At 41.8% G+C, this 19,138-nt stretch overlaps 1 protein-coding gene across 3 annotated transcripts; it reads left to right on the forward strand.

Annotated features, from left to right (window-relative positions):
- The first annotated feature begins 1,154 nt into the window (after nucleotides 1-1,154).
- PCNX4 (pecanex 4) lies at nucleotides 1,155-17,807 on the forward strand. Of its 3 annotated transcripts, XM_071745279.1 has the most exons (12): nucleotides 1,156-1,413; nucleotides 4,034-4,086; nucleotides 4,727-5,453; nucleotides 6,972-7,151; nucleotides 7,250-7,764; nucleotides 8,594-8,694; nucleotides 8,836-8,958; nucleotides 9,735-10,098; nucleotides 12,861-12,964; nucleotides 13,433-14,469; nucleotides 14,994-15,180; nucleotides 15,829-17,807. In XM_071745279.1, exons 3-12 carry the CDS (start codon nucleotides 4,765-4,767, stop codon nucleotides 16,078-16,080), a joined length of 3,552 nt encoding a protein of 1,183 aa, XP_071601380.1. In that variant the 5' UTR covers nucleotides 1,156-1,413; nucleotides 4,034-4,086; nucleotides 4,727-4,764; the 3' UTR covers nucleotides 16,081-17,807. The 3 variants fall into 3 exon arrangements, with proteins under 3 accessions (XP_071601383.1, XP_071601380.1, XP_071601381.1); XM_071745282.1 differs by lacking the exon at nucleotides 6,972-7,151 and having other exon boundaries at nucleotides 1,155-1,413; XM_071745280.1 differs by lacking the exon at nucleotides 4,034-4,086.
- The last annotated feature ends 1,331 nt before the right edge of the window (nucleotides 17,808-19,138 follow it).

Raw genomic sequence — 19,138 nt, forward strand, 5'->3', positions numbered from 1 at the left:
TGTGAATCCTTTAGTCTATCTAAAATTCTAAGCATATGCCTGAACGTTACGTCAGGGATTAAAATGGCTGCAAATGTTCATAAGAATGCATCAGGTGATTGTTGTAACATCAATATTAAGGTAGACATGCATGCCCATGGTGTTCTAATGAATACTGTGAGTTACGAATTTTAGCATTATTAAGCTAAAATTATGTGCATTAAGAGCATTATGTTCACTCTTACATATTCTCAGTGCTTAATAAGTTTAACCGCAAGTGGTAAGTAGCATCGCAGTACTTGGATTTGCTTCTCAATTTGCCAACATTCAAGATAAAGGAAACCTATTTTAAGTCTATTTTATTATCCTGTCAAATGTTGTGAAGATTCATGTTAAATATTTGAATACCATGCTAGAATGCTGATGTTGCAATGATTAAAGAAACCAACCCATCTGCTTTTGCACTTAACTTGTTGAGACAGAAGATGATGGCAATGGCTGAAGTGATGAAAACCCAGGCCTCTTGACATTTCCATGCCAGCTCTGGGGGACAGAAAGAACCTTGAGCAAACCGGAGCCGTCGGGGTGACAAATTCATCATCTGAAGTAGGACCGGTCTAGAAAAGCTTTGAGGCTGGGAGAGCACGGACCCATGCGGGCAGGCAAGGCCCTGGAAGCCCCAAGCCCTGGCCGCAGCTCCTCTGCGGACCGAGGGGCTTTCTGCACTCTTTTTCTTCACTTGGGCAAGCTGCTGGCAGGCACGGCTGGACATGCCGCGTTTTACAGGGGAAAGTCGGTGTCTCTGTACCGCAAGCAGAGCTCTGCAAGCTCAGTACTGCTGAGGGAAGCGCGGCCGGGTAGGGCTGGGGCCACCGGCCTGCCGTGAGGAGGAGCCCCCTCCATCCACGGGGACTCGGGAGGGCCACCAGCCCCTCCATCCACAAGGGCTCGGGAGAGCCATGAGCCCCTCGCAATCGCCGCTGCTCACAGCTCCTATGCTGACCCCACCGAGATGCCGCGGGCCGGGGCCATTTCCCGCAGGCAGCGCAGACCCCCACCTCGCCCCTCAGCCACCGACCGCCTGCCTGAGGCTGGCAAAATGGCGGCGGTGGCTGAGGGGAGGGAGAGGGGGCGGGGAGAGGAGGGGGCCGCCGCGGCGAAGCGAGGCCGGGCCTGACGGCCGCCGATTGTAGCCGCCTCCACCTTCCCTCTCCCCGCCGTCCTCAGCAGCAGCAGCAGCGCCAGGGTGAAGGAGCCCCGCTGGCGGGGAGGAGCGCCGAGCCGCGGCCTCCGCCGTTCACACTCCCTCGGGACAGCCTTGGGGCGGGTGGGGGGACGCTCCGCTATCCTCCCGCCGCAGGCTCAGCCACTTTCCCTTTCTTCCCCCCGCCCCGGCCCGCAAAGCCCCTGACCTGCTCCGAGACCGGGCCAGAGGTAGGTGCCCGCCTCTCAGAGGCTCTTTACCGCGGCTGCCTCTCGACGATCGTTCGCCGCGGGGGTGCAGGCACCCACCTGCCCCCAAGGGACGGCAGCAGCCGAGCGGCCCTTTTACTGGAGCAGGCAGGGGGGCCGGGGCCTCCCCGAAGCGGAGAGGGGAGAGCTGGGGGAGGCTTTGCCCTCCTCGGCTTTGCCCCCTGAGGGTGTCTCGGCGAGCGCGGTGTCTGCCTGGCTCCCTGTACTCCTCCGGAGTCAGAAAAGAGCGAGAGGCTTTTGTTTTAGATCGTTCGGTTTGATGATTTCTGTGCCTGCAGAAGGTCAGGGGGAGAGGTAGCCGGGCAGGCAGTGTGGTGGCTGCGGTGGGAGCCCATGTATCTGGTGAGGCCATGTATCTGGTGTCTGGGGAAGGAGGGGACCTGCAGCCCTTCCCAGAGCGGTCCCGGGGTGCTCATCCCGGGACTGGAGCGCATCAGCCTCGGTGTCACTGAGGCGGGTGGCATGGATGCCACTGAGGAGAGGGAGGATCCCTGCCTGTGCTCTGGGGCTCCTGGGTTGGCAGCACAGCTGAACCGTGACCCAGGGGTCTGGGCAGGGGATGCACATCCATTTCTCTGCCCAGGAGCCTCCTGTTGGCTCTGTCCCCTGCCAGGAGGTGGTTTATGACCTTTTCACGGGAAAAGACCTCTGATATCACCGAGGTTTAAGTATTTTCTGTGCTTCAGCGGCTTAGGTGGCAGAGAGCTGTACCTGAAATCAAACCAGACCCCACGGAGGTGATCCCCCAGGTGTGAAGGGTGATGCTTGTCTAGGGAAAAAAACTCAGGCCCTGCTGTGAATTTCTGCCTGAATTTGAGCAAAACTGGCTTTGATTGCCTTTGTAAGAAGGGCACAGAGAGAATGGTGCAGGGTGAGGGGGGACTTTATGGTGGTAAAGCCCTCTTGCCATCCTTTTGATAGTATCTGAGTGGCAGGGATGCTCTCTGGTGATGACAAAGTGTTGTGGTGGGGATTGTTTGGGTAACCAGGCAAGCTGCCCAAGTCAGGCCAGGCCTGTATGTTCGGAATGTCTATTGAAGCCAGGTCCTGTAAACACCCACTGATGTGTGGAGTCCTGTTGCTAGGGCTCTGCACAGAAATAACACATGCATGAGTGCCTCTTTGAAGTCCTAATGTGCTACCTGACCATTTGGAAGCCAGGAGGAGAGCTGAGGGTATCCTATCCATAGTTCATGAGCTTCACTCTGAGGATTTTAATTTCCAAATAAACACACATATTTTTATGTCTCAGTTTGGAGGATAGCCAAGTAGAACTATATTGTTTATGTGCCTAGATTTTTGTCGCACACAAAGATGTCTATTATTTACACAGAAACTGTAAGAAGAATGTTTTGTTAACGTTTTGTTAGCATTATAAACTGACAAATACAAATGCAGACTAGAACCAAAAATAGTCCTTCTTAGAGCAGAAAGACACAGCTGCACAAAAACTGTTTTCCAAGGAAAACTATGCAGGCTTCGATTCTACCTCTCTTCTAAAACTCAGCTTGTATCGTTTATGTGCATCTGAATCTACTGCTTATAACTGCAGATTAACAGATAAACAGACTGCAAATTAGTCTGTTGCTTGTGTTGCCCTCTAAACAGTGTTTCTTTTTCTAAACATTGTGATTGTGTTGTTTTTTTTTTTTCTAATTACATTTGACATTTGTTTCTAGCTGGGTGTGTCACTGTTAAATTTCCAGATTCCTGAGCTGACTGCAATGAATTACCCCTCTCCATTGTCAACATGTGTCTTTTCCATTAAGACTGATGGCTGCCTTCTCCTTCCCTTAAGGAGCTTTCAATGGCTTGAAATAGTGTGACCAAAAAACTTCCATGCTTTCAATATTCCATGCTCAGCATTTTATGTGTAAAAATTCCAACTTGCAATTTTTACTTTGCCTTTTTTTTTTTTTTTTTTTTTAATTTCACAGCCTACATGAAGAGTAGCTACAGAGCCTGTGGGTCCTGCTTTTTGTTGTAGAGTGTGTTGACTTGGTGTACTTGACTGCAAATTTCCAGCATGGCTTTTAATCTCTCTCATTTGCACTGTTTCTAACTTAGTCCCTGGGTGACCAGACTGCCTACAGTCAAGTGATTGGTGTCTAAATGTAAGGAGAACATTGTTCTCAGAAGCACCTAAAAGCATTGGTATTGGGATCACATCTAGCTAGGAAACTCCATGGCAGCCAAGTGTTTAATATTTAGTATATCACCATTATATCAGTAATGGTGGCTAATAGGTTTTTATCAGATTATATGTCAAATAGAAGAAAGCCCACCTTTCAGTACTGGCACATTCCTAATGCACACCAACACCTCTTTTTTAGAATTACTATTAATTGAATGCTTTCACACTCTGTATTCATGCTGGTTTTCCACCCTATTTCTCTCCTTGTCATTCATGGATTCTGGCTTTCATGACTAGTAGCACAAAATTATGTCCTCCTATCATAATTACCATCTTGCATTTGCTATTTCTACATTGCCTTATCCTCTCTAAATGAGCATTCATATCTAATTTATATTTGATTATTCGCTGTAAATGTTTACAGGTTATCTTTTTCCCCTTTTTCAGCTTTCTCCACTGACATACAGAAAAGTATATGCTGATTCTGCAGGAACTCTCAAGTAATTTGTCATTTTGTTTTATTTTACGTGTTTTAGAAAGAAGGAAGTGATTTGTTTATGTCTAGTGCAGTGCTCAGTATAGTGAGATCCTGGTCTGCAAGTAGGCTGTGTAGGGAGGACAGTAAAAATGCTGATGTAGAAAACAATTTTTAATGCTTCTACTATTTTTTTTTTTTTTGTTTTAGTTTATTTCATAAGGTTTAGATTTTTAAAGGCATCTTCCTTCCATTTATGTGGTTATTCACTGAAGTCACTGACTCTTCTGTTTGCACGTGGAGATGTGCATTAATTGCAATTAGAGGTCTGTGGCAAGATGTGGTTGGAATCAAACCAGAAGGAAAAAGCAATTCAGTTTTAGGAAGGTGGAGATGATTTGGTTTTATCATCTCTCAGGAATAGGTTATATGTTTTTATTTCTTGTCTAAAGCTTCAATTATGAATTAATCCTTTATTTTGAAATAGATGTTTGCTTAGTAGTTGTATTTTATCAGTCTGTGGGTGCTTTAGCATGATGTTTATTAACACTAACATGTCAGAATTCCACTGTAACTTGCTAAATGAAAATAGGACAAAGAATTTCCTGGTTAAAATTTGAATCACAGATTCAAGTAATGTTTCTGTCTTTTCTATTCTTGTACAGGAAAAATGATCCTCATCCAGCATTCCTGAGTAATAAGAATGGGTCCAGATGTACCTCTGCTGAATGATTACAAACAAGAGTTCTTCTTGAAGCGTTTTCCACAGACTGTGCTGGGAGGTCCCAGGTTTAAATTAGGCTATTGTGCCCCTCCTTACATATATGTGAATCAGATTATTCTGTTCTTGACACCATGGGTTCTGGGAGGAGTAGGAACACTTTTGTACCAGTTAGGAGTTCTGAAAGACTACTGCACTGCAGCACTTTCAGGAGGACTGATGTTTGTTACTGCACTTATTCTTCAGATGACAAATATGTATGCAAAACAGAAAACAGTGACAGTAGAGAGAATGCAAATTCAGAATTCCCTAACAGATGAAGATGAGTTTGAATTTTCCAGCTGTGTAGGTTCAGAGACAGTAAAATTTATTATTCCTGGCAAGAAGTATATCATCAACACTGTATTTCATTCCCTTCTGGCAGGGGCACTGTGTGGGTTGGGAACTTGGTATTTGCTGCCAAACAGAATAACTTTGCTGTATAGCAACATTGGAGGAACTGTTGTGATCTTTGTGTTTGGATGGGTGACTATATGTATAGGAGAGTATTCATTAATCATAAATACAGCTACTGAAACAGCTACTTTCCAAGCACTGGATACTTATGAAATCACTGCTCTGATGAGACCTTTCTACATTTTTCTCTTTATTGCAGTGGATCTCGCACACAGGTAAACATAATACAACATCCAGCTACTTAAAATAGTGGTTATTCTATAGATTTTTAATGAGAAAGATTAAATGTTCTTTGGAGGAAAGTTTACTTTGAGATTTTAATCGACTTATGAGCTCCAAAAAAGATTGCATGGTAAAAGTCAAGACTTTATCTGTATAGAAAAGGTTGTTCTTACATTTTTATAGAATTCCACATAAATTAGGAAGAGTAATTAGAGCAGTTTCTAAGTAAGGGACAGCTAAAATTATCATCTGGCAATTTCAGTATTTTTGTTCAAGAGCATTTGCATCAGTGTCCTTTTAAAGGATGTGTTTTCAGAAAGCATATTCCTGAATTTGGTTCAAATGAATGGATAAGCAAATGCAGACGTTGCTATATCTTTGTTATACAGATTTTGAACTTGGAATTTAAAATGCTTTTGTAGTACAAAAAAATGATGTCAGTCTAGAAATAGGAGGCTTCTATATTTGTAATTTTGAGATGAGTGTTTTAGCTTACATATTTCTAGAATCTCTTAAAGCAAAATGCTTTTAGATTTACTGTATGCATTTTTTCTCCCTGTCGGGTGATGTTTGTATCACTTTGTCACATGTACATATTTTATGGCTGAGGTACTTCAAATGCATAAAAAGGCATGTTTGATTTTAGTAGTTTTGTACTTGGAAATGTCTTTGATAATAATTTTGTTTGTTTGTTTGTTTATACTTTGTCTTAGTTATCTCATCACTTACGCTATGAGAGTTATGCATGTGGTCTTAGACCTCAAATTATTCTGATTTTCAGAAGAGAAAATTCAGACATCCTTTAAATTCCTGACAAAATTCCCTTTAAGCTTACTTACTTATTTAGTAAGAAGAAGAGAGAAACCAAGTATTTTGGCAGTCCACCCTTAAGTTCATTAAGTATCTGGTGAACAATGTATGGCTTAGAATTTATGCAGAATTCTAATACTGATTTTTGCATCTTTATAGAAAGATTGTAATACTTCTGTGTAGAAATAACATTTGGTATTCATAAAGAGAGTTTCATCTCTTGGTGCACAGACAACATGCCAGTTCTTTCAATGTTAACACATCTTATGTCTTGGATTTACATAAATTTTGACTTTCCTAATTCTGAAAAAAATACTCAGGTTTTTTTTTTTGTTAAATCAATGAGGTCTTAGAGCTTGTGTCCCTTTGTTTTTGCACAAATATTTCTTCAATGTGTTACCACAACAGTATCAAAATAGTTAGGATACTTAACGGAGCTTAACTGATCTGTGTAATCTGAAGGCTTTAGATTTTTTGAATGAAAAATTAAACTGTGTTCTGATGTCCTAACTTGTGTATTACTCCCCCAGGCATAAATATGTGTCCTTATTTACCTTTTAAAATATACTATTTGAGGGTTTGTAGATTGAATTATAATGTTTATACTTCTGGATTTGCTGTAGTAGTTAAACAAAAAGTCTTCCCACGTGTCAGTTATGATTTACTTCACAGAAGTCAAATACTTTTCTTCTTTTATCCAGGTTTGCTGTCAACACACCCATTCTAGAACAGACAAACCAGATTTTGCACATCATATTTCTTTTTCTGCCATTCTTATGGGCAATGGGAATCCTGCCCCCCCTTGATGCACTTTTTCTATGGGGAATGGAACAGCTGTTGGAGTTTGGACTAGGAGGTTCACCCATGTCAAGTAACACAAAGTAAATGCTGCTTGTATAATTGTAACATATATCAGTATTGTCTATAACCTTTTTTTTTTTTCTCTTCAAGCAAATCTTCTTTATTTTCTCCTTCACAGGTTATTAGTAATGTTTCTCATTTCTGCTGGAACAGCAATAGCACCGTATTTCATTCGCAGCACTCTCGGTGTGATCCTCTTCATGACTGGATTTGGGTTCATATTGAGTCTTAACCTAAGTGAGATTGGTTTTGCCTTCAAACACACCATGATCAGCCACTTAGCCTCCAGCAAATCTAAAAACATGCACCGAGGTCTTAGAGTACAATTTGGGTGGAGGGAATTTATTTTTTATTTGTCTATATTGGCATTTGCTCTCATTGAAGCCAGCCTGCTGCATCAATTCGCAGGCTTTTCACCATTTTCCAGAGCCAGTCCTCAGGCCATAGCAAGTTACATTCTGATTGTATTACTTATAATTATGTGGATTCTTAGAGAGATTCAGAGAGTGTACTTGTTTGGAGTCTTCCGAAACCCCTTTTATCCAAAGGATGTCAGGACTGTGACTGTGTTCATGGAGAAGCAAAGAAGGCTAATGAAAGTTGGTGTTGTCAGGAGGATTTTACTAACACTAGGTAGGAATACACACTGTCTGTTGTTTGTTAGATGATGCTTGTAGGAAGATTGAAGCAACACTAGAATTGCTGTATGTGCAAGATTCTGTGAATGAACTAAGAAAAAACAAGTAGCTGGAAATATTTGTTCATGTTTTGCTAAGTTGTGCATTGAGGTCAAAATTATTAGTTCAGAACATTTGAAAGTTATTTTATATATTTTGTTTTTAGGGGTAAACATAACAAGTTGAGCTTTTTAAAGGTCCAGCTCAGAAAGCAAGGTCTTTCAGGGGATTTTAGGTAAAAAACATCAGTACTCATTTCTGAAAAAATGGCTCTTGTAGGTTTTTTGAAAGGTACTTAGAAAAAAAAAAATTAGTTGAGAATCTTCAGGCTAACTAAATAATTTAGTTCTTAGAACTTGCCAGTAAAGGGAACAGTCTACTTTCTGGTAGGTTAGGGACAAATGTATCTGCTTCAGGGGAACCAAAACTTGATCTAAGTTATTTAATTTAAGTAAAGAAGCATCAGTTTGGGAAAGTTTATTGAGGAGCACTATTATTTTTTGCTTATGTAAGTATTCCCATTCTCTTGGGGAAACAACAAAAAGCAACAGCAAGTAACAAGTAAAGATAAATTTTTGCCATCTTTGGCCATCAGTGCAAACGTGCTGGTTGGTATCCTGGAAGTGTAATAAAAAGAGGAGATTGTAGTAGTGAAGGGAAGTGTTTTGTTGTTTGTTTTGTTTTGCTTTTTTTTAATGCTAAAATTTCCATTCTGCAATAAGACTGATTACCTCTTCAATTATGTTTTTGAAAGGAAACCAATGAATCTTTTATTTCAATTACAGTGTCCCCATTTGCTATGATAGCCTTCCTGTCACTCGACCGTTCTCTACAGAATCTTCATTCTGTGTCTGTTTGCATTGGATTCACAAGAATATTTAGGATGGTAATTTGAATTTTAAATATGTTAGCCTAAGAAATCAGTATTCTACATGAATAAGGTGACTTGGAAGAAATATTCCAGGTCATGAAAGCAGACACGGATAAATATATTTTTTAATTTATGTCTAACGTGTCTCTATTTTAGGTCTGGCAGAATACAGAGAACGCCCTCTTGGATATAGTGGTTGTGTCATTGGCACAGATGTTGGTGTTGAATCCTGACCTCTGGTGGAACAGGAGCCTTGATACAGGAATCAGACTCTTGCTGGTAATTATCATAATGGAAATTCAAGCAGTTAATTGTCACTTCAAGTCTTTGTTTCCTTGCCCTCCTTTGTCAGAGTTCAGGACCTAGGAAACAAAAAACTGTGTCCAGTTCTGGACCCCTCAGCTCAGGAAGGAGATTGAGGTGCTGGAGCAGGTCCAAAGGAGGCAACTGGGCTGGTGAAGGGACTTGAGCACAGATCCTATGAGGAGAGGCTGAGGGAGCTGGGGGTGTTGAGGCTGGAGAAGAGGAGGCTCAGGGGAGACCTCATCACTCTCTCCAACTCCCTGAAAGGAGGTTGGAGCCAGGGGGGGTTGGGCTCTTTTCCCAGGCAACTCTCAGCAAGACAAGAGGGCACAAGAGGTCTCAAGTTGTGCCAGGGGAGGGTCAGGTTGGACATTAGAAAGAATTTCTTTCTGGAGAGGGTGATCAGCCATTGGAATGGGCTGCCCAGGGAAGGGGTGGATTCTCCATCCCTGGAGATATTTCAAAAGAGCCTGGATGTGGCACTCAGTGCCATGGGCTGGGAACTGCAGTGGGAGTGGATCAAGGGTTGGACTTGATGATTTCTGAGGTCCCTTCCAACCCAGCCAATTCTATGATTCTGTGGCTCTATGAAAAGCTACAAAGCTGTGTACCAAGACAGGCACTCTAATACCAGTCCGCGATAATCACACTTCATTTTCTTAACACTATTGGAGGTGAAGCAGCTTTGTCAGTGCTGGATAGGATACAATGCAGGACAGGAATAAACCTGTGCTTGTTGTATGCACTTGCAGGTTGGTTTCCTGAGGGATCGACTGCTTCAGTTTGTCTCCAAGCTGCAGTTTGCCATCGCCATCCTCCTGACATCCTGGACGGAGAAAAAACAACGCCGTAAATCCACCGCCACCTTAATCACACTCAACGTCGTTTTCTTCCCCATCCTGCTGACCTTCATCACCATCTCCACACTCCTTTCTTCTCCTTTGCTGCCTCTCTTCACACTGCCAGTATTCCTGGTTGGGTTTCCCAGGCCGGTCCGAAGCTGGCCAGGACCTGTGGGTGCTGCTGCCTGTGTTTGCTCCGATACCGTCTATTACCAGCAGATGGTTCCAAGCCTGGCTGTTGCTCTGCAGTCTGCACTGGCAGCTGGCAGCCTGGGTAAGTGCTCTTAACAGCTCTGTGAAGGAAGGTAGCTAAATATTTTAGGGAATGTGATATTGCTGGAGAAGAGGGAAATCACAGTGTTTGATTTAAATTGCTTTCCGTGGGTTTTTTTCCTCTGATACTCAGAGATTGTGCAGATGAGAAAAAAAGTGATTACTTTTATCCTTCTGGAACATCTGTACTTCTTAAATTAAGTAATTTAATTCTAATTATTAATTAAGTAATTTAATTCTCATTCTAATTATTAGTAATTTAAGTAAGAAATTCTTAAATAAAGTAATTGTGGCTTGTTATCTTTAAAATAAGGAGAAACCAAGTGGTGATGAAACAATACCAATCCTAATCTTCTTCTACTGAACAAAAAAAGTGGTGTGCAGTCATTCCACCTAATTTGAGGCCATAAATTGAGTTTTTCTGGCAGTCAGGGGAGAGAAGTTGGGTCACACTGCTCTTTGTGGTTGTATATGTGTGTGTCTCTCTGCATCACTCATATCACTCAGGGTCCAGAGGGTGACTTCTCTGATTTGGCTGTTAATGGGGTACAGTGAATATGGATATTTGCAAAATACATCCTGTAGCCTAACGAGCAGTAAACAGTGGAGACCAGAACCAGCTGCTGAGACTTCATGTCATGTCTTTTGTGGGCTGTTAGAGTAGGGTTGTAACAGGACTTTAGTCTTAAAACAGGTGAAAAACAACATGATGGGTATTTCACAGAATTATTAAACAGAAGAAATAGAGTTTTCTCCCAGCTGGAGAGAGAGTAACTGTTTAAATTGCAAGCTCATTTTTTGAGAAACACTTTGTGTAACTTAAATCAACCCAATCAAAAGATCCTGTCCTTAGACAAGAGGCAAATATTTACATAAAGCTCTTAGAAGATGGCCTGTGACTAGAAAAAATGGACTAATGTTTAAAGACAGTGGAAATTAACCTTAATCACACTTTTCTGAAGACATTATGCAAGTGCTTCACTAGGAAACATTCCCTCCTGAAACTTATTTTAATACTGATGTAGAGAGGTATCAAAAAATAAATCTAGGAAGTTTTTTTCCTCTAAAGAAGAGATATTCCCATTTGTCTACTTACATCAGCCTATATATGGTTTCTCTATATAATATAATACATATTTATGTCTGCTATGTATCTGTGCTATTTTATATATGTATGCATATATATGCATTTCCCCTTTGCCATCGTGACTGGTGGCATGTATGTCTCAGATTAAATAATTTAAAACACTACTCCTGAGCAGGGAAAAGTCTCCACTTTAATGGGAAAATCTGTGAAATAATGTCTTCCAGCAAGAAAAAAAAAGTGGTGTTCTCAGATGAGTTCAAAATGAAGAAGTACCACTTTGTGTGTCTCTATTTTAATTTAAAACCATACTTTTTCCTATGTAAAGGAGTTTTAGTAGCTTCAACAGCTAGCAAGAAAAGAATTAAAATCTTTGCAAAATGTTAGCAAGAAAATGCACTTCATTAGCTCAGCAGGATAGAAAAGGTTACTTAAAATTTAACCACAGCTTAATGGTTGGTTTCACTGATTTCATCTTACAGCATTTAAAACCTGAAATTCTCTGTGCAAGTGGGTGAGAGCAGAAGCAGGTCATAAGCCAGCACTAGTGTGTTGGAGAAGTTGACAGTAGTCTGTAACTTAAAAGAAATACAATATAACCATCAATTGCTAGGAAGTTTGGTATTGCTCTTTTTACTGAAATAAGTAGAAGAGAGAAAAAGTACCATTTTTTTCCTTTGGACACAACTATCATCAGATTTTTACAGTGAGAGACAGATTATGGGATTTTTGAGTCCTAAATTCTTTAATGTGTGTGCTGCAGTTGTTCAGGACTTGGTTTTCAAATTTCAATTTTGTGTGGCTGTATTTTTGTGACTTAAGACAGTGGGGTCAGATTTATTCCCCCCAGACACATACATAGGTACTTGAGAAAAAATACAGATGATTTCCACTGTATCTGCTGTTAGTGTTCAGTGTGTGGGATAACTGATTCCCAAATTTTTAAAGATGAGCAGGTGTGCTTGAAAAGGTACAGCTTTATCTCTGCTTCTATTTGTGTATCTGTAAAATAGATTTGATATTATAATACTTGAGCAGAATCATTTACACTCTGGATCTTGCATCCTAGGTGATATTTTCTAATAAATCTGAAATACAGACAGGTCAATGTAGGACCTGGTAGTGTAGGTAATGAATCCTATTGTGTTAGATTATTTTTTTCCCACTAAAAAAAAAATTCATAGTCCACAGCAAATAGGGCCATTAAGATTCTCACCTGCTGAGTGGTAATTTTTTAATTTATTCAGCAGTAATAAGAATTTAGATCTCTGGGTGACATCTGTGGGAGCTGTGAATTTGGAATTGCAGGCAAATATGATCTTTAATCACGAAAATGGTGCCTACGAAGGGAACTGAGAGTGGGGTTGCTTAACCCTGGTCTGGTATGAATAAATAGTCCTGCAGTTCTGTGAGGATTGCCCAGTTTTGCCCAGTTTCAGCATTACAATTTCAAGGTCGAGCTGGGCAGCCATTTCCTTTCTGATTAGGTAAGATTCTAATTAGAATCTGAAGGGAAACAGGTTAGAATCAGTTACTATTTTTAGCTACTTTTAACTGATCTTTATGTTGATGCAGAAATACTTTGTGTTTGCAGTTGAATTCCTCAGCTGCCATGTAGAAAAGGTTTTTCTCAATAAAATGCCACAATAATAACCAGGGGTTTTGTCCTTCTTGCCAAGGTCTCTCTCTCCCCGGATCACATTACTTGTGCCGTTTTCAGGACAGACTGATGTGGATATTGGTGCTAGAAAAAGGTTTCACTTACTGTGGTGTTAACATCAAGGTAACTGCACGCTGAGGACTGACATATTAATGCTTTGAAATCATGCAAACATTCTGCTGTATAACATTTCAACAATGTAACTAATTTACCTGATGTTAGTCAGTCTTAAAGGTGAGTGTTATTGCTATATTAACTTGCAGATGATACGCTCAGCAGGTGATAAATTTTGCAGCATCCAGCTTGAGATACAGCATCTTTAATAAGCTGGCTAACAAGATCTATATGAGGCAAAGCTTTATTTTTTTTAAGAGATTGATCTGTGTCTAATATTGTAGTGAGTGCTCTGCTGTTACTGTTATCTCCAGTGGCTATTACTGTTATCTCTAGTTAGATTTGCAGTTGTGGGAATATTGACAGTGGAACATATCTTTATTCAGAATCTTTTTGTTGCAAGAAAACAGCTTGCTAGCATTTAAGGATATGTGCTGGTGAAAGACTAAATCCAAATTGTTTTCATTTATGTTTTAGGGACTGGAGTTGCAGGAAACATCCTGTCATGCAGCTGAAGCTCACAGAGTTGATGAAATTTTTGAAATGGCTTTTGAACACCAGGAGCACACAAAGATTCTTTCTCTGAACCACCATTTTGGGCACGTTTTGACTCCTTGTACTGTTCTACCTGTGAGGCTGTATTCTGATGCCAGGAATGTGTTATCTGGAATAATTGACTCTCATGAGAATTTAAAGCATCTGAAAGATGACTTCATTAAAGTGCTTGTATGGATGCTACTCCAGTATTGTTACAAGAAATCAAAAACATGGGAAAGGCCGGGCAGTGCCAACAAGAACAAGACAGGATCACTTCAAGAAAATCAGCACAGTGGTGTAGCAGAGAGATCCAGGCCTCTGAGGGAAGAAGATAGCTTTAGTGTTGATACAATTGAGGACTGGACTGATGATAGTGACATTTTTGATCTTGAACCCAGTAACAGAATGAAAGACAGAAAAGAACGTGGGCAGTGGGGAACTACCCCAAAGGTACATCTGTCTATTCCAGGGTCTGTAGAAACACAAAGCCAAGATGTCCCACAAGAAATGTCACCAGAAGACAGATTATACAGGGCTGTTTTGCTTGGGCTTCCTGCTGTAGACAAAGGGAAACGGCAGGAACTTTTACCTCAGGTTGAATTCAGTTGCTCTTACTCAGAGCTACTGAGCATCCCTGAAGAATGGAGAACAGCCCCAGTGCCTTCTTCCAAAGTCAATGAAATGAGACAGAGGTTTCCAGAGGAGTGGTACCGCTTCATTTTGAGTCAACTGGACTTTTTTCATCTGAAGGAAAAGCCTTCTAATTTACTTGAAGACCTTATGAAAGACAAAGCTTTGAAGGACTTGTACATCCATGGAGTTTTGTCGTGTTGTTTTGGCCTGTTTGGACTGGATAACACAGTGCCTGCCCCCAGCCACGTCTTCAGAGCATACACGGGTGGTATTCCATGGTCTGTTGGGCTGGACTGGCTCACAGGCAAACCTGAGCTATTCCAACTGACATTGAAAGCATTCAGGTAAAAGAAATATATTCCCTCAGATTATAAAAGAGAGTAGTTGGTGTTAAAGCCAGATAATTTCAGTATCCTTACAGCTTCTTCCTACACAAATACTGCCTGTAAACCCAGGCAGGGAAGAATGTCATAGGGAGATTTCATTCTTCTCTTCCCCACAGCAGCTGCCTCCAGCACTGGAAATCCTCTGTGCTAGGTGAGGGGAAAAAAAACCCTGACCCATTTTCATTGCTCCCATAATCTAAAAGTATTGTGATGGAGTGAGACATTTGGCACTTTCCATTATCAGGCCAGCACAGGAACAGTGTTGGAGGTGAATGAAAGATGTTCAAGCTAATGTGTTTTACATCTGGGTGAGCTAAAAGCACACCCGAACTGCCTGCCAGTGACTCAGCTGACAAGCAGAAACTGTATTACAGAGTGGCAATTGCTTAATAACATTTGATGGTGCCTTTCTGCCTTTCCTAGCCTTGCTTCCTCTTGTCTTTCAGTGCACTGCTTACTGTGGGGCTTTTTGTGCCTTTCAGGTACACTTTTAAACTTATGGTTGACAAAGCAAGCCTGGGGCCAGTTGAGAATTTCACAGAGCTGGTGAACTACCTGGAAGAGTATGAAAACGATTGGTACATTGGGCTGGTCTCAGATCTGGAGTGGCAGCAAGCAGTTCTTCAGGAAAAGCCATACCTTTTTGCACTGGGGCATGACCCAAACATGGTAAGAAATAAAATTAATAGTAAGCAAGGTCAGAGGTTGGTTTTCTTTTCCACTGTTTGTTTGGGTTTTTTTCCTTTTGAATTGCATCTCAAAACATGAAGGCTGGGCAGCCAAAGTTTGTTTGTCAAAGCAAAGTTTATTGATGTCAGAGAAGAACTGACAGCACTGCTGTAAATCACACCACACCACATTGTTCTTCAGGTGCAGCATTATTTCCTGACTATTTTCAGAGATGGAAGAATTGAGCTGAGGAGACTAGTTTATACACTTTGCCATTTTTAAAGGGATGATATTCAGTGTATCATAGAATCACAGAGTGGTTTGGGTTGGAAGGGACCTTTAACCATCATTTAGTCCAACCCCCCTGCAGTAAGCAGGGACATCTTTAACAAGATCAAGTTGCTCAGAGCTCTGTCAGGCCTGACCTTGAATCTTCAGGGATGGGGCCTCCACCATGTGTCTGGGCAACCTGTGTTTCAGCACTCTCATAGTAGAGCACTAAAAATTAGTAAAAAAAAATAAAGCCTAAATTTACCACTACAGTAGAGTTTTAAGACCGTGTATGTAACCCTGAAGCTTTGATTTGGTGCTTTGTGACCAAAATGCTCGGAGAATGAACTGAACATTTTGATCTGTTGGTTCTTCCAGGGAATTTACACCGGGCGAGTCCTCACTCTTCAGGAACTGTTAGTGCAAGTAGGAAAACTGAATGATGAAGCTGTCAGAGGTCAGTGGGCAAATCTGTCCTGGGAGCTGCTCTATGCTACCAACGATGATGAAGAACGCTACAGCATCCAGGCACACCCTGTTCTTCTGAGGAACCTCACTGTGCAGGCTGCAGACCCACCCCTAGGCTACCCTGTTTATTCATCAGAACTTCTGCATCTGCCTTTGTTCTAGAATGTCTGTGGCACTTTTTTTGTTATTATTACATTTATTTTGTATTTTCCATCTGCGTGTTGGGAACCGAACGCTCATGCTCTGTTCATACACTCTGCCTAGGATTTGACTCTCAAAGTGGTGTTGGGTGGCAGTGCCAAGCCAGCATGTGGAGTTTGCACAGAAATGGTGCTAGCCAGAACCTTCAGCAGGCAGGAATTTTTGAACTGCTTTCTTGCTGCTGGAACGTGTGAGACACCATTGCCTGCGTGGCTGACAAGCCAGAAGATGCTGAAATTTTCTTCTCCAGTTCAGAGAAGAGCAGTGTGCTTCTGGTTCTGATCATTAACAATTTTTGGTGTATTCTGTTTTGTATTTTTTTCTTAGACAGGTGACTTGCACTGTACAGTCAGGTTACAGCTCCCTGTGGTACCATCAACTACAGAGTTGGTACCAAAGTGTACATAGGACTATTTATATTATTTTTTTTTAATTATTATTATTATGGCCATTTTGTATTTGACCAAATTCAGTTTCAGAATTTGTTACAAGACTTCTGTTGCTCTTCCTTAGTTGTAGGAAGTTACCAGTTATGCTTCAACGAAGTAAGTAGGAAGGGAAGATTTTTACCAATGTACTTGTTTTGTGGGGGAAGAGAATTTATACAAAACTGTACATTATGACACATTACTTACTGTGTGACCTACTGATGAAAGAAGCAAACATATAATTAGAGAGGGATTTCAAATCCACATGGATGAAATTTATCTTCAAATACTCATGTATTTTTACATATATATATATAAGTATATATATATATAAATTGTATGCAGCCTACATCCTCATCACTAACCAGTCTTCCACAACTACTGTGAGAGCTTTGATGAGGGTGAGGTGGAAATCCAGCTGCCTGTGCCAGAAGCAATTTATTTTTTGTAACCTTACCCCACAGGTTAGAACAGAATTTGGCAATTGGGTTGTAATATTACAGGTCTCCTTGAAAACAGGGCTGGGCTGTCTCTCCAGTGGGTTGTTTATCCCGTTGGTTACAACCTGTCATTAGCACAGAAATCTCTTTTCTCTGCAGGTCAGTAGTTAGTGCAGGTGGATGCCAAGCAGGGTGTAGGTAATTGGCTGTCTTTAACCTCTAGAATCAATTTAAGTCAGATCTGCTGCACAATTGAACCAGTCCTTGCTTACAACACCCAGCCCTGGATAATTTGGAGAATGTTTATTACTTTTTCTCCTCACCCCTAGGAAGTTTTTGTATCAGGTAAAATTTCTCCCAGGATTGTGTATTGTGTACTTAGCTATCAGGTGTTTCTTTTGATCAGTGGCTGTAAATGATTGTAAAAGAATACACAAACCCTGGAGTGGGATTCAGACCCCCTGGTACAACACCTTAAGGTACAGGGATGAAATTAACACAGAACATAAAAGCAGCTTTTAAAAGGTGGGTGGATGGGGTGTGGGAATGTAAATAACAAAGTGCTGATAAGCTAAAATCCCCTTGCTTGGCCATGAACAGTGTCTGGAAACAGTCACTGAAACTGATCTGGAAAGGGCTGTCAGAGAGCACCCTTTTCAGCTCCTTCTCAAAAGGAACTTCTGGCAAAGTATTTCATCCAGTTTAAAACTTTCAGTACCAGGGGTCTCATGAACTCATCAGGTCAGTTTTCTACTTCTTGCAGCAGCTGGAAAGTTGTTTTTTTTCTTAAATCTAATAAAAGCTGTCCACCTCACCCTAAGCCTTTTACTATTTGCCTTCTGTATGGTCACAGAAAACTGAATTACCTATTTTTTGTTGCAGCAACAGCAATTTGGGTTTTTTTATTTGAAGCTGGCTGTAATTTCTGCCCTCATTCTTTGTAAACTGAATAAACCAGTTGAGAAAAAACCTTGACAAGAGCTGTGATCCTTTTCTCTTGCTTTCCTCTGGCTCTCTCCATCTGGCACACAGCTTTCTTGAAATGTGCTGCTGGGAGCTGACCCCTGGGTTCCAGCAGAGAGCCCGACTGGTACCAGATGGAGGAACAGAACCAGTGATGTGGGGAATTCTTGTTTGTGAACAGGAATGAGGAGCTGGGCTCTGAAGTGCTGTAACACCCTGTCCCTGCCACCACAGCATATCCCATCACCCTGGATTCCCTAATGGACCTTCTGCTGTTTTGCAACAGGACAAGACCAATTCATGTCATGATTTTCTGTAACCTTCCTGAATTTTTTTTTTTTATTTTTTCAGAACCAGGAGTTACATCCTCTTGTTCTGTGCCATAAATTCATGCAGCTGAGTATGCCTGTTCAGGGTGTTTTGTTTGTAGCCTGGTGAACTGTGTCCTGTTTGATTTAGCAGGAATTTGGAGCACCTGAAGTCAGCAGCTCTGCTAAGCACATTCTGTGTGTGCTGCTGCTGGGGCTACTGCTCTACTGCACTGAGTATCTAGGACTGAGCTGATGCCAAACCATCCCATAATCAGCCTCTCTGACCCATAGGAACTGCTCCATGTTTTCTAACCAGGTGTGTGCATCAACTCTCACCACCACCTACCTGCTTCACAGGCTCAACACACACAGGTAAGCATAAGACACCTTAACCATGGCTCTGGAGAACCTTTATTTAACAAGATCAGTTTTAAAGAGCATCAGCTTCCTTTCTGAAAGGGGCAACTTCACCACCTGATCTCTGTCATCTCTACTTAGTCACTCCTCCCATGGCCTGCCCTGTGCTGGTGATGGCACTAACGAGTCCATGTAGGTGGGTCTGCAGTTATGTGTCCAGCAGCAGCAATCCTCAGCCCAAGCAAGAGAAGTGAACTCCTCCCTGAGCACAAAGGAGAGCAGCCAGACAGAGAGGGACCTGGGAGTCTGGATTGCCAGGAAGCTGAACAGGAGCCAGCAGTGTGCCCAGGTGGCCAAGAAGGCCAATGGCATCCTGGGCTGGATCAGGAACAGCGTGGCCAGCAGGTCCAGGGAAGGGATTCTGCCCCTGTGCTCAGCCCTGGGAGGGCCACAGCTTGAGTCCTGTGTCCAGTTCTGGGCCCCTCAGCTCAGGAAGGAGATTGAGGTGCTGGAGCTGGTC

Source organism: Heliangelus exortis, chromosome 5 (assembly GCF_036169615.1).
Source record: "Heliangelus exortis chromosome 5, bHelExo1.hap1, whole genome shotgun sequence".
NCBI classification, from domain to species: Eukaryota; Metazoa; Chordata; class Aves; order Apodiformes; family Trochilidae; genus Heliangelus; species Heliangelus exortis.

Bases quoted from the DNA above. Each gene is read 5' to 3' on its own strand.
- PCNX4 (XM_071745279.1), top strand. From the start codon at position 4,765: ATGGGTCCAGATGTACCTCTGCTGAATGATTACAAACAAGAGTTCTTC. The intron at 7,765-8,593 runs GTAGGAATACAC...TTTCAATTACAG, and splicing joins GAGGATTTTACTAACACTAG to TGTCCCCATTTGCTATGATA. The intron at 8,695-8,835 runs GTAATTTGAATT...TCTCTATTTTAG, and splicing joins TCACAAGAATATTTAGGATG to GTCTGGCAGAATACAGAGAA.